At 43.5% G+C, this 24,212-nt stretch overlaps 1 protein-coding gene across 1 annotated transcript in view; it reads left to right on the forward strand.

Annotated features, from left to right (window-relative positions):
* GRINA (glutamate ionotropic receptor NMDA type subunit associated protein 1) overlaps nt 1-24,212 on the forward strand; it is a gene marked incomplete in the record, with an annotated part of 1,506,806 nt that overhangs the window by 1,130,614 nt on the left and 351,980 nt on the right. Inside the window, 1 exon segment of the mRNA XM_044067718.1 lies at nt 3,429-3,572. Within this exon segment, the coding sequence (XP_043923653.1) occupies nt 3,429-3,572 (144 nt within the window).

The raw sequence follows: 24,212 nt of genomic DNA on the forward strand, positions 1-24,212 counted from the left end.
GCATATTACCACATAAAAATGGACAAATGCTCCAGAAGATTTCTTCGCTTCTAGCTGGGAGCCAATCATTAACCAAGTCCAGGTGCTGCCCTTTGGACTCTATAGCCCCGAGAGTGTTCACCAGATGCATGGCAGTGATAACAGCTCATTTGAGACTGCAAAAATTCCGAGTGTTTCTGTACTTAGACGATTGCCTCTTTACTGCCCCCCACCAAGCAGTCTACTGGTTACAGCCTTAAACTACACTCCAAAACTAGCTAAATACCTAGGAATCTCTATAAACAGGGAGAAATGCAAGTTGACTCCTCAAACCGTAGACTTTATAGAAGCAACTTTCAATACCCAGTCTTGCCTAGTCTCCCTGCCAGATCACAGATTAAGAAGACTGACGTCCCAACTTCGGGTTATACTCTCTCAAAACAAGGTTCCCGCTCGGGCTGTCCTTCAACTTCTAGGACCAGTGGCAGCATCAATTACAGTAGTTCCCCTAGCGAAGCTGCACATGAGATGACTTTAATGGCTCATGCTAACACAGTGGTCCCCTTCACACCATCCTGTGTCCTTTCAGATCCGCATAATAAAGTGATACAAACAAGATTTAACATGGTGGATGAAGCCAGAAAAGACTTATGGAGTTGCCCCTTTTCCCCATCTCAGCCCAAGGTCACAGCGACCACGGACGTCCTGATGGGGGGGTGGCATTTTCAGGGAAAGACGGTCCAAGGCAGTTGGTCAAGCATGGAGGCCAACCTTCATATCCATGTTCTAGGACTGAGGGCAGTGCTTCTAGCACTGCAAGCATTCCAATCTGTCCTCACATCAGGAACAGTTGCTATCCAGTCTGATAACATGTCAGTAGGCTGGTACATCAGCAAACAAGGGGGAACAAAGTCCTACACAGTGCGTCGAGGCCATGAAAATTCGGCAGTGGGCGATAGCTTCCAGCTGCTTTCTGATAGCAATGCACATTCCCAGGAATTCCATTGTGATTGCAGACAAACTGAGCAGATGTATCCTTCTGCCTCACGAGTGGTCCCTCATTTCAGTTGTAGTTATAAAGATCTTCAGCCACTGGGGCTAGCCTTGATGCAACCTATTCGTCTCTCCAGCAAATCACAAACGCAGCAGCTACTTTGCCCTAATTTGCGGGGGAGTCCCTGAGGGACGCTCTAATACACAATTGGCCCACTGGACTTCTGTATGCTTTCCCGTCCCCTGATCCCCCAATTTCTAAGGAAGGCTTTCGGCTGAGAAATGAGTAATCCTCATTGCACCCTTCTGGCCCTGACAGTTCTGGTTTCCCTTGCTTTTGCCTCAACTAGTATGCCAGCCATGGATTCTGGATCCAGCTCCAAAATTAATCGCACACCCACAGGGGTTGATTCACCCAAACCTATCCAGTCTTCAAGCTGACAGCTTGGTTTCTCCACTTCCAGTGATTGCCAGGCAGAATAATCTTACCTCCCCGGTACGTAATATTCTTCTAGCTTCACATAAACCATCCACCAGGAAAATCTGTCTTAGCAAGTGGAAGAGATTCTTTATTTGGTCTCGACAGAGAGAACTAGACCCTTGCTCAACTCCTGTTAGTGTGGTTTTGGATTATTTGTCAGGTCTTCTTCATTCAGGAGCAGCAGCCTCCACCATTAGAGTTCATTTGGCTGCTATCTCAAACTTCCATAATGGATTCCAAAAGTCATCCTTAACCTCCCATCATCTCTGTAAAACCTTCTCGAAAGGGGTCTCGCATATCAGACCACCCTTCAAGGAACCGATTGAACCTTTGAGTTTAACACTAGTACTGCAGTCCCTGACGCGATCACCTTTCGAACCTGCTGCCACTTGCTGTATGAAGTTCTTATCCTGGAAATCCCTATTTTTAGTAGCCGTCACCTCAGCAAGATGCATATCCGAGCTTCAGGCCTTGTGCATGAAGTGCGCTTATATGGTCTTTCATAAGGACAGAGTATCACTCTGAACTAACCCTTCCTTCCTGCCTGCCTAAAATTATTTCAGAATTGTCAATTAACCAGACCATTGACATACCAGTCTTTTTTTCCAAACTACTCAAACAAAGGAGAATACTGCCTTCATTTGCTTGGATGTACATAGACAATTATGATTTTATCTGGGCAGAACTAAATCAATACGTAAATCAGACCAGTTGTTTGTTTCCTATTTAGGTCCTAAATTGGAAAATTCTGTTTCTGAAGTGAACTTACCTAAGCGGTTGAGAAATTGTATATGTTGTGTCTACCAACATAATCAAATTCCTCTAACGAACAAAGTCAAAGCACACTCCACCAGATCAGTGGTGACTTCTGTAATTTTTCACTCAAGGGCTTAAGTGGATGATATCTGTGCAGCTGCAACTTGGGCTACCCCTCATATCTTTATCATTCATTACAAATTGGATTTGGTCTCCAAGGGGAGAGCATCCTTTGGTTCAGTGGTACTCAGGAACATCCCTTCCATAAGGGCCTTCCAGGACATAAAGTAGCTAAGGACTGTGTCCCATCAGTAAGGAATGAATGAAAATTAACAACATCAGATAAAGAAGTTATGTTCTTACCGTAAGGTTCCATCTGTGTTGTTCATCTTCGTTCATTCATTACATCCCACCCTCCTTCTCCCTTCAAGGGGCTCCTGGAAGTGCGGATTTGGTCCAAATCCCGCATTAGGGGACCTGCTCAGAAAAAGCCTGTGCCTTCTTTATCGCAGGCAAACTCGATCTGAGGTAAGAGGAAGAGGGGCACTATGAGTAAAGCTTAGCTCAAGAGTTTTTTGGCCGGCACAAGCTTGTTATAAGGCAGACTCTTGTTCCGAGAATGGAACAGACACCCATCAGTAATGAATGAATGAAGATGAATAACACAGACGGAATGCTATGGTAAGAACATAACTTTTCTTTTAGAGGTAGTCTGTGTATTCGAGCATCCTGCACTCAAGTACTAGTCAGCTGCAATCAACCGAGCCTCATGCAAGTAAAGGCAACTGTTAGCTACATTTGTAGTAAATTATTCCATCAATATTTATAAGTGGAAAATAACCATCAGAGCCGCACGCTCCAGGGACATAAACCTTGTCATCACAATGAACAAAACATGCTGGAGGGGATAGGTTCCTGACCCAGACACTCCCCATACTCTGGAATAGACTGCTCATACATGTCAAGCAGAGCGTCTTCTTGGCCTTCTTCAAAGGAATGGTTTTAAAAGTGAAACATAGCGTATTTATAAATGTTAACACTAGGTTTCTCCTTGAGGGCGTTACTGATTCATTGAGATGTACGTTCAACAAAATGAAATGCATATCCATTTGTCTTGCATAGTTTTCATTTATACAGTCATTGAAAAAAATAGCTGTCTGTATAACTGTTTGCATCTACATAAACTGCTTCCTAGTAATTGCACTGTTTTTTTCCACAGACCAGGTTTGATTTCACATCTTGTTATGGTGTGCTGATGGTGTGTCTTCTCGTATTTTTCTTATTTGGAATACTGGCTATCTTTATTCGCAACAACATCCTGCAGATTGTCTATGCTGCCTTGGGAGCACTGCTGTTCACCTGCGTGAGTACTGACTTCCTCATACTACATTTCCTGATTTCCTGCCTTTTTTTTTTTTTTTTTTTTTTTTTTTTACACCTTTGTCTTTGAATGCTCTGTATTACTCAGAATGCTGGTTGGTTGACTATGAAACTCCAGTCAAGAATGTTACTTTGTGAAGGAAGCCTGAATTTACATCTGGCAGTTGCATTACAACCAGGAAGAAGGATACCCCCCCCCCCCCCCCCAACCACAGGCACTGCTGTTCAGTATTATAAATAGTACTGGGATACAGTAATCTAAGGTATTTTTACCGAGTGATTGTGTTATTGCCTTGTTACTCACAGGTTTGATTGTGACATCTATTTACTGTCTAGATGAAGTATGCAAGTATCTGATGTGATTTTCATTAATTCTTCAACAAATTAGATCGGATCCGACCCTCTGATCTAACTTGGCCACTTTCTAAAGATTCTAGGGTCCGATTCTCCATCTCCTCCCTTACCCGTAATGCCCCTGATGACTGCATTACCTCTTATTTGCCACTCTTCAGGGAGATGGGATTGTAACTTCTTGAGCTCTGGGTTGTTTTTATTTATGAGTTGGTTGTTAAAACTTGGTATTTTTCTATATTGTTTTCTCCCTTCTAGTCAGTACTGTATACCTTACTTTTCAATTCCTTCTTTTGTAAGGTAAACCTTATTCTATAATTTTTGGTCATTTCTTTCAATCTCCATTTGAGGTAATATTAGTCTACCATAGCTGGTAGCTCTTTATTACCTTTTTCTACCTCCATTTGTTTAGGTAGTCTTTAACTGCCATAGTTGGGTAGCCCTTCTCTTAAAAAATAAATAAATTAGTTTTGTATAGCCTTTGTTTTTACTTTTTAGACTTGTTATTGGCTATCATTCTAACTTTTGTTTTTTTTTTTTTCCAGCATGGTGGATAAACCCTACAGATTTAAAAAGTGTACTTCCTGTGGGCATAAGATCCCAAATTCTGATGCCAACAGGGAGTGCATTTACTCTTTGAGACTGACACATCTGAACACCTCCTGCTCTGTTTGTGTGGCCTTTAATGGCCAGGCAATCAGTGATTGCAAAAACAAATTGATTCTATGAGGACTGCTTCCAGCTTTGGCTTCTTCATCTGGTACATTGTCATCAGGGGCTCAGACTCCCTCTCTGAAGTCTAAAGAGCATCGGAAATGCTCTGCATCTAATTCATTTCAGTCATTACCTTCCTGTCAGCCTCTTGCAAAGTTACCCCAACCCTCAGATCCAAAAGTCTTCATGGCCACCATTCACTTCCCCTTCTATTAGGCCCTTAGGAGTCTTTATTTTCATTCGGAGGTGGATAGTATGATGAGGAAGTTCCTCAGAACACAGATCCAGGTGGGGGTCCTGCTAGCTCCTTTTCCCACTGGATCCATGAGCCTTAAGTCTACTTTCCAACCTGTACATGCTCATTCTCCAATCTTGCTCGCAGTTTGAGTCCTTGAATCCAAATCCCCTGAGAACTGAATCGTTGGATTCAAAGGTCGTAGCATCCTCGACTCAGACTTCCCTGACCCAATCAGCTCCGACCCTGTTGGAGCATGATTACTCTTGGAGCTGAAATATGGGTGCCGGGTCCAAGGGATTGCCCTTGACTTTGAAGTTTCAGAGCCATCGATTCCTCTCGGAGCTTTGGCGCAGGATAGCTCAGCTCCAACTTCCCTTAGGATCTGAGGGTTCGGGAGCCATAAGGACTATCTAATCCAGGAGACTTAGCTCCAGAGGACTTGCCCTGGGTCCTTGGCCTTTGAGGTGGCGGACAGGATACTGTCTGTGCCTTGACAGACTTTGATTCTCCCTTCTTTGAATCCATACCCTCAACCTCCTTTTAGATCTGGTCCTACGCCTCAGGAACAGCCAACCCAGATAAGCTTCCAAGCAGTTTCCACAAGGAAACCTCCCATCTCTTCCGACACTTCCCCACAGCACCCCACTGAGGAGGTCCCTCAGAAGAGATTGTGCAAGAGGAGTTACTTGAGTTCTCCAGAGGAATCCCCCTTCATCAAAATCAGTGTCTTTTGTGAGGAAGTGTTCCCTAGACCGCCACCTGAGGATGTCTCATTTGGAGACATCTTGGAGATCCTTCGCCAAAAATGGTGGTTAGTCTGCCCAGCCCCCTTCCCAGGAGGAATCAGTGTTCTTGGAAGCCTTTGGGCCTGGACCATCTACATCTTGGGTTACTCCTCCTGCAGATAAGCTGATAGACCTGGTCTCCCTCAGAACATGGAAGGAACCAGACAAGATGGAACCAATACCCAAGCACCCAGACAGGATTCTTAGTGCCTCATCAGATAGGTTACATTGGGCAAAGGATGTTCTGGTAGATGCCATGGTCGCTGCAGCAGCTAAGAAGGAGTTGGCTGAGCAGAGCTCTTCTATCCCTAACAGGAGTCCAGGGTGTTGGACAGGTTTGGGAAGTGAGTCTGTGCATCAGGGACCTTCCCTCTATGGTCACTGAACTATTTGGTGCATTTCACAAGGTTACAGAGAGACTTAGTCAAGGAACTCTCTAGCTGTCCCCCAGGGTCCATGTCTGTAGAGGAGCAGAAGCCTTTTTTTCCTCACGACTGGCCACCCTACAATCCATTATTAATGCAACTGTGAGGTTAATCTCCCATGCAATAGGAGATTCATCACAGGCGCCCGGTTCAGGCATAGCCATTCAAAGATATGCCTGGATGCAGTTTTGCGACTTCACGGTGCCCTTTATGGCATCATTCATCAGTACTCCTTTTGATGGATCATCCTTATTTGGACACACACAGATGCTGTCCCTCAATGAGAAGGATGGAAAGACCCTATCTGCCGTAGGAATCTGGTTTTCTACCCCACCGAGGACTTTTCCAGGAATCAGCATGGGGATAAGAAAGCGTGGTTCAGAAAATCCCAAGGGCCTTTTCATGATTCATGTGGAGATTTTTCACCCAGAGGTAGAGAGGGAAATAACCATAAAGGGAGATGCTACATTTATGGCACAGGGGAGTCTGCAGAATCAAATTTATCGAGATTATTTCTCAGACAGACCTTTTCAGTGTTCCTGAAAGTTTAACAGTCTGTCTCACTCCGAAGGCAGTTGGGGAGCTTATCTTTGCACCCAAAGCCTGGTCAGCCAGTAGCACACAATTCTTGGGTGCAAAAGCTGATATGAAGCAGACACTTCATTCCCTTTTCCTCAAGTGTCTCCACAGAAGAGAACAAGTCTCTCTGATGTTCCACCTAGTCAGAGGGAACATGAGCCATCCAGAAGGTCCCCCAGACCAAACAGGATCTGGAATTTACTCTAGGTTTTGTTTAGTTCCAAAGGAAACAGGGGACCTGAGACCAATTCTGTATCTCAGGTGTTTGAATCAAGTGGTAAGGAATGCCAAGTTTCGCATGGTCACAGATCATTGTCTTCTGCCTCTCCGTCAGAAGGACAACTGGATATGCTGTCTAGATCTTCAGGACATGTGCTATCATATAAGAATGAACAGATGCTTCCAAAGATGTCTATGCATCCAGCTGGGAGCCAGTCTTTATCAGTTTAGAGCCCTGCCCTGTGGTCTCACCACAGCCTCTAGGGTGTTCACGAAATGCATGACAGTGGTAGTCCCTCATCTAAGACTGTGTGGATTCACACAGTTTCCATATTTATATGACTGGCTCCAAACCACACTGTCCAGGCATCTTCTGGAAAAGGCCAGAGTTTGTGACAAGTCTGATAAAGTCTGAACCTCAACCATTTCAAGCCTTAGTTTATAGGGGATTCATCTAGACAGTATATTGCCTAGATCTTCAGCCTAGAAGAGTTCTGACTCTGATATCGCATGTTAGTCAAGTTCTGTCTCATCCCTTTCCCCAGTAGGTTTAATTCTCAAAGCCGTAGAGACGATGGCTGCTACAGTAAACTTGCAACCCACTGCTCATCTTCTTATGTGATTTCCTCAAAGGTCTGTAGCAGCGCAGTAGTCTTTTCGTCGACAGTCCTACAACATCCAGTATAATTATGTCAGGTTTGCAGAAAACCTCTACTGTGGTAGATACACTCCAAAGATATTTATCAAAACCACCCATTTCTCCTTTCTTCCCCAAACACCACATTGACCGTAGATGCCTCCCAGTTGGGGGGGGGGGGGTGGCACTACTTGAGACACACAGTTCAAGGAACATTGTCCCAAGAAGAGACCAATTTGCAGTTAGATGCTCTAAAGATGAGAGTGGTGCTTTTCGCATTTCCAGCCCTTCAGAGCTTTCTTTCACTAGGACTGTTGCTATTCAGATGGATAACATGTCAGTAGTCTGTTACATAAACAAACTGGGAGAACCAGATCTTAATCCTTATGTGTAGAAACAATGAGAGTTTATCAGTGAGCAGTTTCCACCTGCTTTCTTGTAGCAATGTAAATGTCAGCGAGATCCAACATATTTGATGGATCTGCACAGTAGGACCATTTTGATTCCTCACGAGTGGTCTCGGTCAATCAGTGGCAAAGATGACATTCCATAAATAGGGTCAACCTTGCTGCGAACTATTCCCCTCTTTCTTCAACAACAGATGCAGTGGATCCCTTTGCCCTAGTTTACCCTCAGGAACAGTCACCAAGAGATGCTCTAGTCTGTGTTGGCCCTCTGCTGTCCTTTATGCTTCCATCTCCTCTCCCTAATACCAAAGAATCTTCAGAAAGCCAGATGGCTGAAGAGCAAAGTAATCCTCATTGCAGCCTTCTGGCTTTGGCATATATGGTTTCATTTTTTCTGTGGTCTCACCTTGTACGCCCACCATGGACACTGGATCCCACTTTGGATCTCATGTTGCATCCGTCAGGAATGACTCATCGAAGCATAGCAGGCCTCACATGGGCTCATTGATTTCTCCCTTTCCATTAATATCTACATATTCCAGGCTTCCCTGTCTAGTTTGACTCCTTTCTTGGTCCCACAAATCTTCAACCAGAAATATTTATAAGAACAAATGGAAAAAATTTTCTTTGTGGGCACACCGAACAGACTTAATTCCTTTTTCTGCTCCAATCTCAGCTATTTTTAGATATTCGTGTCCCTAATTTTAAAACCAGGGCAAGCTCCTCTACCATTTAGGGTGCTGTTAGCAGCCATCCTTGACTTACCATGTCGAGGATAAGGCTTTCCCCTTAGCTTCAACTAAGTTGTACTACACCTTCCTAAAAGGTGCATTTTTTGCTTAGTTTCTGTAATTCGAGATCCCACTCCACCTTTGGATCTGACTTTGGTATTGCACTCTTTAGTACATCCGCTGTTTGAGGCCTCAGCTAAAAGCAGACCTTGAGTTTTAATCCTGAAAAACTTTCCTTTGGTGGCAAGTTTTTCTGCTAGTTGAGTTTCAGAATTTTTAGCATTCTGCGAAACCAGCATACCTAAATTTTCACAAGGATAGGGTTACCCTATGCACTAATCCTTCCTGTCTACCTAAAACTGTCCTCTGTATCAAGCATCAAGTCATTAGTTTACCAGTTTTCTTCCCAAATTTTGAATAAAAGGAGAATATACCCTTTATTTTTTAGTTGTATGTAGACAACTTCGATTTTACCTACCTAGCACCAAGGAGTATACAAAAACTTGTATGTTTCCCTTTCTAACACCTAGATTGGAAAACCAGTTTTAAACATTAGTCAGGAAAATGTATAACAGATTGTATTTCACATGTTTTCTCTTGGGGAAAATAAAATAACCTTACCAAAGGAAGAAATGGTACATTCTGTCAGGTTCAGGGTCACGTCAGTTGCTCTTTGGCTAGAGCTTCTATTGATGATATTTGTGCAGTTGCCTTTTAGTCTAAGGCTCATACCTTTGTCTCTCATTACACATTTGACATTATTTCTAGGATCATGTCATTCAGTTTTGTAGTGCTCCGGAATATCCTTCCTTGAGGGCCACACAACGTAATTGCAGCTGGGGATTCTGACCCGAAAATTCATTGAGGAATGAATGAAAATGACAATATCAGATAAAAAGTTTATGTACTTACCATATTATTCCATCAGTGTTGTCCATTTTCATTCTTTCTCAACTTTCCTCCCACCTTCCCCCATTCTTGTCTTTTGGAGTGACCTCATAGTATTCTTATTTGAAAGCATTGTTTTTGTTTGAGCTCCTGATCGTTCAGCTGTCACTGGCAAACAGCCTATAATTGCAGACTACCTTACAAAGGTAAGGGAAAACGGCTCTTAAACTTTACAAAAAGCACCTAAACAGGCATGTCCAAGGTTCAGCTTCCGGTGATTTCTCCTGTCCACCTGGTGAATCAGGGCATACTTGGGCAATGCGGCAACTGCCTTATGTACACAGACAATCCTCTCCTCCTACCACCCAACACTACAACCTGCGAGATATGCACTTACATAGCCAAACTGGAAGCAAAGCTCTCTCCGGCCAAGATTGTGCTAGACAGTCAAGAGAAGAAGGTTAGCACCTGCATTACACCTCAAGCAACTCATAGCCCTTCAAAACCCACACCAACACCACCCACACATAGCAACACTAAACCCACATATGCAGAGGCCCTTAACATTAACCTGCCCAAGCAAGAAGGACCTCCGAAGCCGAAATGCAAACAAACACCAGTCACAACCAAAGTGACACATAGCTCACAACACCAGTGTGCCACCCAGCAACAGTCCCTAACGCAAGACAATGTACCCAACACATTAGTCAAAGGTGACGCTATAGTCAGGTACACTGATGTCCCACTCACCAGGCTGAACAGGGAGAAAATTACAGTCAGCTGCCTGTCTGGTGCCAGGATCCGACACACAACGCATGCACTCAAGTCACTCCACAACAAGTACAAATATGGCTCTGTCATTGTCCATACTAGAGTGAATGACTTAAGACGTACCTCCCTGGACTGCATGAAAAGAGACATGGAAGAGCTTGTGGACCATGTGACCCAGGCAGGTATGACCCTAGGCCTGAGTAGCATCCTGCCTTTGCCTAGAATGATACCACAGTATAAGGACAAAATGATTGACTTCAACAATTGGCTACATTTCTGGTGTCATTCAAAGGGGATTTGTCTGCCTGGGAAGACATGATCGACAAACCATGATGCTTTGCCAGAGATGGTCTGTACCTGTCACCCCTGGGATTCAGGTTACTGACTAAAGCTCTTGCCACCCCTATAGTGCCTTTTTTAGGCAAGGTTCAAAGGATAAAATAGATTCAAAGGAACACATTATCATGGAACTTATAAACAAAGACATTGGCAACCTCCAGACACTGGACTCCACCCAGTTTGGGTTTGTGAAGGGCCGATCTTGTCTCCTGAATCTGATTTACTTCTTCGAGTCGGTCTCCAGAGCTGTGGACGAGGGTAAGGAGGTCCACACAGCCTATCTGGACCTCGCCAAGGCCTTCGACACCATCCCCCACTCTGGAATCATAGATAAACTTACCAAGCTGGGCATAAATCCCTACGTCACTCGATGGATTGCCAACTGGATTACTGACAGAACCCAGTCTGTAAAAGTAGCCGACTCCAAATCCAGCACCAGACATGTGACAAGTAGAGTACCTCAGGGTTCAGTCCTGGGACCCACTCTTGTTTGGCATCTACTTCTCTGAAGTACAGGCCAACACTAAGGGACTCTGGCTAACAAAGTTTGCAGATGACTGCAAACTGGGAACCATTATTGAATCCCCAAAAATGTGGATATTCTACAAAAGGGCCTTACAGAAACAGATGCCTGGTGCCAGAGCCATGGGCTCAAGCTTAATGCCAAGAAATGTATAGTCATCCCCTTTGGAAAATAACATGTACCCATGAACTACCACATAGATGGCAGGACACTAAACATCGAAAGTGTGATGAGAGACTTAGGGACACAAGTGGACAGTGGTCTCACTTTCAATAACCACATCACCACAAAAGTCAGGAAATCCTTCTACGTGGCACACCTCATCACTAAGCACTTTTCATCCAGAAAAAAGGAGGTCATTGTCCCACTGTATTCATCCCTCATTAGACCCATTATAGAGTATAATGCCCCATTTGGTATGTACCTCACAAGACATCTGCAGTAGCTGGAAAGGCCACAGAAATACCTCACTAAAGGAATCACAGGCCTAAAGCAGATGCCATATGCTGACCGTCTATAAAAACTCCAGCTATACTCTGTAGCATATCGTCTACTCAGAGGCAATCTCTGCTTAACATACAAGGCCATGTCAAACCCTGAGCTGTTGGACATGCTCCACTTAAAGAAATCCCAATCCCTCAGAGCCACACGCTCCAGGGATCTAAACCTTATCACAATGAACAAAACATGCTGGAGGGATAGGTTCCTGACCCAGAGACTCCCCACACTCTGGAATAGACTGCCCATACATGTCAAGCAGAGCACCTCATTGGCCATCTTCAAAAGGAACCTTGATGATTGGATGGGAGATGGGAAATTCACCCCGGGGATCATGTCAGTTGCCCTGCTAGACAAGGGCCCAGAGAAGTAAATATTGTGGGAAGAAATATCCAAGGAATTGTTATGGCTAGGCTTGCATAGGCCCTAGGGCCGATAGCCTAGTACTAACCTATGAACCTATGAACTGTTCTACCTTAGCTATCGGAGTTAAAATTGTTTTTCATGGGATATGGTATATTAGCAGCAAACTCAATCTGAGGTAATGCAGTGATCAGGGGCATTATGGTTAAGGGAGGAGCTTGAGAATCTGATCCTATAATCTTTAGAAAGTGGCCAAGTTGCATCCAAGGGTCGGATCCAAACCCATTCATTGAGGAAGAATGAAAATAGACAACACAGATGGAGTGTTATGGTAAGTAAGTAACGTTTTTGTTTTTGTAAAACGCAGCCCTTTTCAGGACTGACATGATAGCACTTTTTGCTTTAAGTGACTTGCTCAGAGTCCCACTGTAGGCAAATGGAGGTGGAAGAAGTCAAGTCCTGTACCTTTTTCCTGTTCATCTGCATGGGTGTCCTCCCATTTCTCAGTGACATGCTGCTTCTGTTAACTGCCGAGTTTTGTACTTCAGAGGCTTTCTTTAGGTCACTCCTTTAAAATATCCCTTGGTGGAGTTAGATTTGCTCACCTTTTACAGTTACACAAGTAATTTTTACAAGTCTTATTCTGCTTCAGTTTATAAAATATAATCTTACTTTGGAAGTCTTCTGTAGTGGTTAAACTGCTGGGATTTGTTTTTCTGATACGCTCATGCTTATGGATTTTCTCTAGTACCCACTTCTGGGAAAATCTCTCCTGCTTGTACATGCTGTGCCTTTGATAAGCTTGTATGGTCCTATCACACCCTATACCATTCAGTTCATTTCAGCCACTCACGTAGTTAAGATTTTCAAGCTGACATTTGTTATGGTAAAGACCAAGTGTTCAGTGCTAGAAATGCTGAAACCTCCTTAGTGTTGCTGTTGTCTGCAGATCAGAAGCCAGGACCTGTTCTCGCACTTTCTGCTGACTGGGAGCAAAACAGCGTAGCATTGCCTTAAGTTGCCACACACCCAAAAGAGGTGAATTGGAATGCTCAGTGCTATTAAATCTTATTTAACATGGCAGCTGTGAAGGATGTTGTGAAGACTGGTAGAGAAGGGTGAAGGCTACCAGCCTAGCCAGATAGAATTTTATACATAATTCTGTCATTTGTAAATATGAATGTGAATCACAGGCTTGTTGTCTTAAATGAAAAAAAAATGCTGTTACAAAAATGTGGCAACAGTGCTTTATACTGACCCAGTAAAAGCATGTTGTGATCCTTTGATCTAAAGTCTGCTCCAGTCCGGCTAGATGAAGGCTTCCTGCCTATTGTTTTAAGGCTAAATTTAATGATCAGAATTTACATGTGGAATGTCCTTTATTGCTGTAAGTGTAAAAGAATGTAAATGCAGTTTCTGTCAGCATGGGAACACCAGGAAAGTCTGAAATGATGTAATGTTTTATCAGAACTGCAATAGCAATTTAAATGGAGAGAATACGAGATTATTAAGCATTTTTGTCTTGATATCCAACTCATCAACACTCTGCCTGTCGTCTTATGTAAGTTATCTAAGACTTGTGTTTTCTTTTAGAGATAGCTAGAAACTATAGAAAGATTAGACTGTATTCTTCTGTGATGTCAGAATGGTACTACTGAATTATTTTAAGTATTTCTGTGCGATCTCTGAACTCTTGACTAGCACTGACTGTAGTAATCTTGTCTTGTGGTTTTAATTATTTATTATTAAATATTTTAAAACCTTTTAACTGTGGCTTAAGCTCTAAGAGTACATTGCATGTATATAAGGATCCTGTACCACGTCACTCTAATAAGCCTTAAGACTGTTTAGTCACATCTACCAATTGGATAATAATATTGCACAGTAATAATTGGACAGCCTTTTAAGAGCCTTTGGGTAGCTGATAATATTAGCTGGGTGGCACAGCTGTGCCAGCCTTCCCCCAGGAGTGTCTTGTGTGGTTGTATAAACTTCTCTCAAAGTGTGTGTGTCAGCTACTTGGGCAGGGACACGAAGCACTGGTTGGACAGAGTGGGTGCTGGAGATTTTAACTTGCCCAGCTAGGCTGAGATCTGGACCCTATAGCTGTGCCAGTGGGGAGTATTATTGAGGACCTGGGGAGCAAGGGAGTGACCAGCCCCGGACTGACTTTGATCTCTGTGTGCTCTTAAGGGAAATTGCACTTTACTGTGTGTATTTGTTATCTTTCCTCATATATGAGACTCCCTCTCTGATGTTAGTGGTGAGGATTGAGGCTGCTTGATTGCTGGGCCAGGGCACAGGTGCCACATATTAATAGATGTCAGTGGTTGGGATATCTTCACATATTAATTTTTTGGCAGCGGTGGGATATCCACATCCCATATTAATTCGTTGGCAAATACTAATTGGCTTGTAGTGGTATGGGTAGAGTGAATCCTGTAGCTTGTGTACAGTGAGCTTTGAAGGTGTTTTGTACTCTAAATCAGCCACGCAGTGAATACTCAAAGTTCAGATCATAATTTTTTATTTCTTTTGTTAGCTTAGTTTAGGTAGCATGTCAGCAGAGGAGTATGGAAAGCTGACAAAGAGCCAGCTGGCAGAGATGTAACAGGACAGGGGACTAGTGCATGGAATCCTGACTAAGGCAGACCTGATTGCAGCTTTGGATACAGCTGCATCAGAAAACAGCAACCATAAGGACAATCAGACTGGCAGTGGAGATATAGTTCCCTTGGAAAATGGACAGCTCAACCTTTCTGCAGTGGACTTAAAAATCCAGCTGGAGCTAAAGAGACTTGAGTTGGAGGCCAGGCATGTGGAATTAGAAGCAAATGAGAGACTGCAACATTTGCAGGCTGAGGAGAATGAGAAACTGTTATGTCTGCAAGCTGAGGAACAAGAGAGGCAGAGGCAGCATGAGAAGGAGATGCTGACTCTTCACCAGAGTCGTGGAGATAATGGGGGTAGGGAGTAACTGGACCCCAGAAGCACAAAAGGGTCAGTAAATTTCTTCCACAATTTAAAGAGGGGGATATTTTTAATAGTTACATTCACGTTTGAGAGGGTATGTAAACAGTATGAAGTTGACCAATGGCTCAGGGTACGGTTCCTGACCCCCTTACTCCATGGTAAAGCTGTAACTGTTGTATCAAAAATGCCCAACGCTGACTGTTTTGATCATACTGCTGTAAAAAAAAAGTATTTTAGAATTGTTTAAGCTAACACCTGAAACGTATAGGAAAAAGTTTTGTGAGCATAGATGCAAGGCATATTAAAGTGTGTGTGAATATGTTGCTAAATTGAGCACTTATTTCCATAGGTGGGTGAGTGGACGTCTGGTCACCACTTTTGAAGGGCTGGCAGACCTTTTGGTGAGGGAACAAGCCCTTAGCACTTTGCCTGAGGACATGAGGATCTGGTTAGCTGGTAGACAGTGTGCTACTTCAGATGAGTTGGGGAAGATGGGAGACCTACACCTGGCAAGCAGGGCAGCTCTACACAGGAAGGGGCCCCCCAGTACTGCTCATGGGTCTAAAGGAACCCATGGTGGGCAGCACAGACTGCCACAACAGAGTTTGCCAGTAGCAGGGGAAGCCACTAGTCCAGGTACACGTCCAGGAGCTAGAGTTAAATGTTTTGAATGCAACCAGTGGGGCCATGTGGCATACAGCTGTCCATGGGGGCAAGGTGGGGGGAACCAAAGGTGAGGAAGCCAGTAAGTGGGAAAGACAAAATGCTGGTAGTAGGTTGTCTTGAGACATCCGGGATACTAAACTACCATCCTGCAGATGTCCTGAGAGGGAAGGATTTGGATGAGGCAGTACCATGTGCTTATGCAGTTACACACAGTCAGGCTAGGAGACAAGCATGTGGGTCTGGTAGCCTGGGGGAGACCTAGATATACTGCATACTTGCAGCCAGGACTGCTGAGGTGGTTACTTCAAGGAGGGAGCTACTGTGTAGCAGTGAAACTGAAGGTGAGCCACAGCTGCTTGGGGGTACTGATGGTCCCTTGGACAGAGTGCAAAGGTAGAGCTGAGTAGTAGTACCCAGACTGACAGTGAGACACCACTGTCAGAGGATCCCAGGCTTACTGTGGAAGGAGAGCTGGGAAGGGTTCCAAGGAGAGAGTTGAGACAGGCTCAGCTCTCAGACCCTACATTGCAAGGCCTGAGGCTGGTAGCTAGGGAGGCACCTGATTTTCAAGGAAAGGGGGTATCCGTATACTGGGACAAAGAGAGTGGACCACTGAGGGAGGGCTAGAAGGTGAGAGAGTACAGCAGTTGGTAGTGCCTAGAGCCTACCGTTTGGCACTTCTAGCCATAGCCCATGATATTCCCTTTGCAGGTCATCTGGGCATAAAACATACAAAGAGGCATATTATGCAGAACTTCTATTGGCCTGGACTTTCCAGAGATGTAACAGGGTACTGCAGGACCTGTGAGCAGTGCCAAAAGGGTAGGCAAGGCAGGAGACAAGGTGAGAGCTCCTTTGATGCCTTTGCCTGTGATTGAGGAGCCATTTCAGAGGGTAGCTATGGATATTGTGGGTCCTCTGAGTACCCCAAGTTCCATTGGGAAAAAGTATATCCTATGGTAGTGGATTATGCTACAGGATACCCTGAGGCAGTGGCTTTGTCCTCTATTGAGGCTGAGAAGGTGGAAAATACTTTGTTAGAGATTTTCAGCAGGCTAGGTTTCCCAGTAGAAATACTGACTGACAGTGGTGCTGATTTCATGTCAGACTTGCTGGCTTGTCTGTGGAAGTCCTTTGGGGTGAAGCACATGAAGACCACCTCCTACCATCCCCAGACTAATGGTCTTGTTGAGAGGTTAAACACTACAATCAAGTCCATGCTATGGGCATTTGCAGATCAGTTTAAGTGGGACAAATATTTGCCCCATCTGTTTGCTTACAGAGAGGCTCCCCAGTAATCTGCAGGTTTTTCAGCCTTTGAGTTACTGTATGGGCATAGGGTGAGGGGACCTCTAGATTTAATTTGAGATGAGTAGGATGGTGAGTGTGAGTCTCACAAGGAGTCTGTTGTGGCTTACATCCTAAACCTCAGGACAAGAATCCGGGAACTCATGGGCTGGGCCCAGGAGAACCTGGCAGAAGCCCAACAACAAAAAAAGGTGTGGTATGACAGGAATGCTCAAGCTAGAGAGTATGCTGTGGGGCAACAGGTAATGATTCTCATTCTTGTCAGACTCAACAAGCTGCATACAGCTTGGGAGGGTCCCTACAAGGTGGTAAGAAAGGTAAGGAATGTTAACTACATGGTGGAACTGCTAGGCAGACGGCAGGGGCACAAATTGTACCATGTTAACATGATGAAACCTTAACATGATAGGGAGGCCCTTAGTCTGTACTGACCCAGTAAAAGCATGTTGTGACCCTTTGATCTAAAGTCTGCTCCAATCCGGCTAGATGAAAGCTTCCTGCCTATTGTTTTAAGACAGTGCTGAGTTGGATGTTCAAGACAAAAATGCTCCAATTAATATGCGACGCCCTTATAAAGGTGCCTGAGAGAGTCAGACAGACCCTGAGGGAGGAGGTACAGGAGATGTTGGAACTAGGAGTGATTCAAGAGTCCAACAGTCCCTGGGCCTCCCCAGTGGTGCTGGTATCAAAGAAGGATGGCAGCACCAGGTTCTATGTGGACTACAGGAAATTAAATGGTCACACAGAGTTGGATGCTTACCCCATGCCTAGGACAGATGAGGCCCTAGAACAGCTGGGTGGGGCTAAGTATCTTTCAACCATTGAGCTTACTAAGGGTTACTGGCAGGTGCCCTTGGCTCCCAGTGCTTGAGAGAAGTCAGCCTTTTTGACTGCTTTTGGCTTGTATGAATTCACAAAGATGCCCTTTAGGATGAAGGATTCCCCCAGTGACTTTCCAGAGGCTGGTAGATTGTATCCTAGGAAGAGATGGAGGGTTTGCCCTTGCTTACCTAGATGATATTGCCATCTACAGCCATTCCTGGCCAGAGCACCTTCAGCAGGTCTGGGAGGTGCTGGGCAGACTGCAGAGGGCAGGGTTGACCATTAAGCTGAGCAAATGTCAGGTGGGTATGGCGGAGGTCTCCTACCTAGGACATGGAGTGGGGAGTGGTAAGATAAGGCCAGAACCTGCCAAAGTGGAAGCCATTCAGGCATGGCCTGCACATGTTGCTAAAAAGCAAGTGAGGGCATTTTTAGGGACAGCAGGATAATACAGAGAGTTCGTCCACAGTTATAGTACCATAGCTGCTCCCCTCACAGACCTGACAAGGAAGAACAGGCCGGATAAGGTAGTGTGGATCCCAGCATGTGAGCAGGCATTCCAGAAGCTTAAAGAAGCTTTGGGAGGACCCCCTGTGTTAGCCAGTCCAGATTACAGCAAAGAATTTGTTGGGCCGGTGGATGCTTCAAACCTTGGGATGGGGGCTGTACTCTTCTCTTTCTTCAGAGGGGGAAGAGCACCCAGTGGTTTATCTCAATCATAGGCTCCAACCCAGGGAGGAATGCTATGCAGCTGTAGAAAAGGAATGTCTAGCCATAGTGTGGGCACTGCAGAAACTTCAGCCTTATCTGTATGGAAGGAAATTCACTGTTATGACAGATCACAACCCCCTAATATGGTTAAACAGAGCCAGCCAGCAAAATGCCAAGTTGCTAAGATGGACCCTAGGGTTGCAAGCATATGATATGTCAGTGCAGCACCACAGTGGGAGTAGCAATGCCAGTGCAGATGGGCTCTCAAGACAGGGAATGGGGTAGGTACACTCAGATAGATGTGAACCTCTCAAGTGGCGTCTCTCAAGGGTCACTTGAAAACCTAGCTTGAGTTCTCTGGGGGGTGGGGGGGGTGTGAAGCCTTCATCTAGCCGGATTGGAGCAGATTTTAGATCAAAGGGTCACAACATGCTTTTACTGGGTCAGTAGAGAGCACTGTTGCCACATTTTTGTAACAGCATTTTTTTCATTTAAGACAACAAGCCTGTGATTCACATTCATATTTACAAATGATAGAATTATGTATAAAATTCTATCTGGCTAGGCCAGCAGCCTTCACCCTTCTCTTCTAGTCTTCACAGATGCCTAGCATATGGATTGGGAGAACAGTCCCTTGTAAATCATGTCTCTTAGTGGAATAACATGAAAAGGGAAGAGAAGGGAGTCAGACACCTATCATTGTTGACATCATTTTGTTGCTCTGTCTGCCTACAAGGATGCTTGAGCTTGGGTGAAGCTATGTGCTTGAGAGTTGCAGCCCCCAGTAACCCATTGAGGGAATGCATGCCGGGGTGTGTACCACCTTATCCGTGTTAAAATATCTGTAATGCATTTGTATTCTTTGTATCAGCCACTGTAACAGTTATATTCCTGACCAGTCTAAATTAACCATAGATGGACTTCTGCCAGCCATCCTGACTTCCAGAGCTTTTCAGAATTTTGGTGCAGACCCAACTGCTCAACATGGTGAGGACATATGCCTGCATCTCATTTAAGAAAAGGCTGTTAGCCCATACCAACTGTAACTCTTTTTTTGCTGCAAATGTATGCACTTCTTGGAGAGAGAGAGTTGTGGCACTCTTAGTCTAGTCTCAGCTCCAGAGTTTCTTTTTAGCAAGTTTCTATGAAAATATGTGCCCCATTGGGGAAATCGCTTTCTTGCCTTCTGACTTTTCTATTTTTGGTGATATACAGGAAAACTGTGTTTATTTCCTGTGGTATGCCTTGTGTAGGCCTAAATAGCTCTTGTGATTGCAGACACCTGCAGCTTCAATGTAGTGATTTACATAAAGTGTTTTGTTTTATAGAAGAGTCTTGCCTAACACTTGATTGCCAACTGTGTATGTGGGTTTCACTGAAAACAAAAGAGGAGCAAATAGAGCGGCTGACTTAGAAAAGACTGCGGTCAATTAGGCAGTTTACCAGGCAACCGTGTGAGTCGTTAGTTAACTGTGTTTATAAAGAAGGTACATGATTAATGAGCCACTGTCACAAAGAGTTCAAGAGCACAGAAAACCTCAAAAAGGATGCTGAAGACTAGAAAGCTGCTCGCTCATGTAACATCATAAAGGTCTGAGGGGGCAGCTCCACCAGCAAGGTGGTTTCTCTGCCATTGGTAGTGGTGTACTCCTGCCAGCCTTTGCCATCCCATCCTGCAGTTTATATGCCAGTAGCTACTAGCACATCTTTCTGAGCCCCATGACTGGTTTGTGTTACTCCTGAAACAAAAGTCATGTTCACCGAAATGTTGGGCCATAACATGGAACTTTTGGCTTAACAAAGTAAAGTGGACCTAGTTCCCATTGCCTTAGTAGCTTCATAACCCAGGTAGGACACACCCACTGATCAAGCAGGTCAACTAAAAAGGCCCTGTCTAAATGGAGCCTTCTGCTCTCTGCAACTCTTTATCTGTTGAGGTGCATATGTGTGAGCATTGTCCACTAGCTGTACCATTAGCAGATGAGGCTTATATGCCACTCCTTGGCCTAGACATGCAGTATTTTAAAAGGTTTGTAGAGGAATTTGTTTTGGATAGGCTATTTTCTGCTTTCTACTTTAGATGCTTAGAATAGTAACAGAAAAAGGGCACTTCTAAAGATTCAGACTGTTCCTCAGAACATGAGGAGAACCTAACCTGTAATTTCTGGATGCTCATTGTATCAGAGTAGCAGTACTGAGCCTTGGGACTTCCTGCAGTGCTGAAGCCTGTAGTCAGGCCAAATACCAGAATCTTTCACTGTCTCCTAACTGGCAGACATCCTCTGTTGTCCAACTGGAGCTTCCCCTGGGGAAAGAAAAAGGGCCCCTGCCACCCTCCCCAGAAGATTATGATTCCTCAGAATGAGAGAATGAAGAGGAATTAGACTGTGGAACATCTTCCCCTCAGATTTAAAATTACTCAGATTTAGTTGACACCCTATCATCAGCTTCTGCAAGGCACAAACTTACTACTGAGTTTTTTTTAAACCCTCCTTACCCCCTGTACCTTTGACAATATACCTCTCAACCTGGAAACATCAAAAATCTGGACAAAGCCCATGAAAAATAGGTACCAATCTGTATGCTGATTAACCTAACATTTGTATACATACTTGTGTAGCCCCACTCACCCCAATGGAATTGTGGGATACCAACTTTTAAATTCAAACTGAAGAACAGACAACCAAAATATGATCATGAAACACAAAATAAGAACAATAGTGTTTTATTTATATTGGTATTTAAACTTGTGCAAATTTGCAAAACTAAAATGCAATATTCTTTTAGAAAAATAACACTTAACAAGTTACAATGACATTTGAACTTGTAGAAAACTAAAATCTAAAATAACATTCTCTTTATATACATAAAAATAAAATTTGCTGTCTTGTACTACTAACTAGTCTACTTACTTAGTTACTGCTACTACACAATTATAAAACAAATTCTAACAAGCAGATGGTGTTAAAATTGAAATAAATCAAAATGAAATAAGAATAAGATTAACTTGTATAAAATAAAACTTAAAATAAATACAACAAAATGACAAATGAAATTTTTACCTGTTAACTAAGTAAATACAAAGTTATCTCAGTCACAGGCTAGCACCTCACACACACAGACTTAAAATGAAGTAGAAATAGTAGCAAGTAACCAATTCAAAGTAAATAACCCCACAGGCACAGACTTAAAATGAAATAAAAATAACAACCAAATTAAAAATAAATAACCACACTTAAAATGAAATAAAAATAGCAACCAATTCAAAATAACCAACCAACCATTTTCTTTTTAAAATACTCCAGTCAAGTCACAGAGCAAGAGGAAGCAATCAGTGATCTGTGACACATTGAGATGAGACTGTGACTCACACAGAGTCTTACAGCAGGTTATGGATTGCTTGCCTCCTCCTGCTCTTCTTCACCTTCAGCACTGATGGCCTCTGGCTGTGCTGCCTGGCCATGGGCCTGGAGGGCATGTTCTCTATTGTTACGCTAGAGTTGCCCTTTTTACTGCTTGTAGAATATGTGGTGAGACTTGCACAGAAAAACAGTCACTGTCCTAATTCATTTTGATTGCTAGCAATGAGTTAAATGTTTTGGCATGTAATGACTGCCTCAGCTCTGTTTTAACTTTTCTCACCATGCTGACTGCTTGCTCAGGTACACTATTCAAATGTGGCAAACAAAGCAGCATTAAAATGAGCTCCGTAAAACAATTTATTCGTTCTGTTTCAGGGCTTTGTAGAACTGTTGACCAGTATCTGAGGAAACATTTATCTGTTTCAGATTCCCGGCTGTGCTGTTGCTGTGGCAGCTTGATGTTAACAACTTGGTATATGCCAAGCTCAGTCTTAAATTGAGTACGCTGTTCCCATGACTTGCAAAGTCCTACACAAGTTGCAATGTTCATTATAACTTCAGTGTCAAGATCTAATTTCAAAGAAAGGTCCAATACACTGGCAATATTTTGCAGTACGGCATCACCAACAGGCAAATGTTTTTTCATTTTCAGGAGGACTGCAACATAAAATGCTTTTACTTGTTTATAGAAGGTGTGCTCACTTATGTAATCACTGTTGTCATGCAGATATTTTTCAACATCAGATCCATTATGAAGGTATTGCTGCTGCAAAATATTATCCTCCTCAAAAAAAGAATTACCGGTGGCACTGATATCTAGAAATTGTAAAGCAGCATGTGGCTTCAATAACCTGGTTGCATAAACCTGTAAAAGATGTGTGATATCAATGTATAGAGTTAAAAGTTGACTGCTTCTGGACTGCAGTTGCACTTTGAACTTAAGGAGAAGACTCCATAGCATACTTCAGGAAAAGGAATATCAGTTTTACCTCATGACTATTCAGCCCTTCTGTTATGAGGTCTATTCTGTTGACCGGAGCGCATATGATTGGAAGTGTGATAAAAGTGCAGGCCACAGGTCCAGTATTAGTTTTATAACTTTATGAAGACTCAGCCGAGTGGGGGTATGTCAGATAAGTACAAGTGGCTCAATGTTAACAAATAATGCAAATTCGTTTAGCTTCTGTTGCCTCTGTGCACTATGTGAAAAGTGATTATAAATGTCTGATATTAACTCTTCTAAATGTGATTTCATTGCTTTCAAACCTGATTTGATGCAGAGGTCTGCTATATGGCACAGGCAACCCATACTGAAGAGATCAGGACTGACAGTCTAATTGTGACAGTACAGAATTGTATTTACCAATCATGACTCCAGTTATTTGACGAGTATGCAGCCATATTTACTGGAGTACTGAATGTGTGAAGAGTTTCCATAAGGCAGTTTTATATCACTTCACCTGTACGTACCACACAGTTGGGCATGTCTAAGAACTGAACAACATTTCTACACTTTGCCTGGTCAGAAAATCCATCCAGAATCACAAGGATTTTATTATCCCCCATATCCGTGCTCTAATCTAAAGAAATGCAATAAGGCTGCTCCCAACAAACTACTGCTGCATCTTCCTGATATTTTGGACCCAGGACATCACGTGTAGTGCATGCAGACTTAGTCGCCCCACAGCTCACCTTCTTTAACACTTCATGTTAACCGTAGTGTTTTTTTCATGTATTTCAGCAGATGATCTGCAGCACTAAAGGGCAGGTTGTGCTCTGCAAGTGTGAAAATAAAATCCACTTCAGTGCTTATTGCTTGTTGGGCTTAGGTGGGAAACATGTCTGTCACTTTCCTTCCAGATGCCCTCTTTGCATTTGTCTTGTGCTTCTGTCTCCATGTGCCTGCGCAGATCACTGCGTCCTCCATGGCCAATACTAATGTTGCAGTGCCACACTTTACAGAATGCATACCCTTGCCCAACCTTGCTCTCACTTAGCTAGTGGAATGACATCTTCCAAGCTGCTTGGAATGAAGACCCTGATTAACCTTTCTTCCTCCTTTCCTCTACCACAATACTTCCTTCTCTCTATACTACATCCTGACTGATCCCCACTGACATAACATCCTTGTGGATATAACTTATCTCATATATACTATAAAAAAATATATATATATATATATATATTTTTGACATTGATATTAGTATGACTATGTATTATTTACACTATGTTTTGATATTATCAAATTGCGTATTGCATTTATTTAATAACTTTTTTAGGAATACTATCTTATGTATATTTCCTCTGACATGT

The sequence above is a fragment of the Protopterus annectens genome, chromosome 3.part1 (genome assembly GCF_019279795.1).
Source record: "Protopterus annectens isolate FY-2018-M chromosome 3.part1, PAN1.0, whole genome shotgun sequence".
NCBI lineage: Eukaryota > Metazoa > Chordata > Ceratodontiformes > Protopteridae > Protopterus > Protopterus annectens.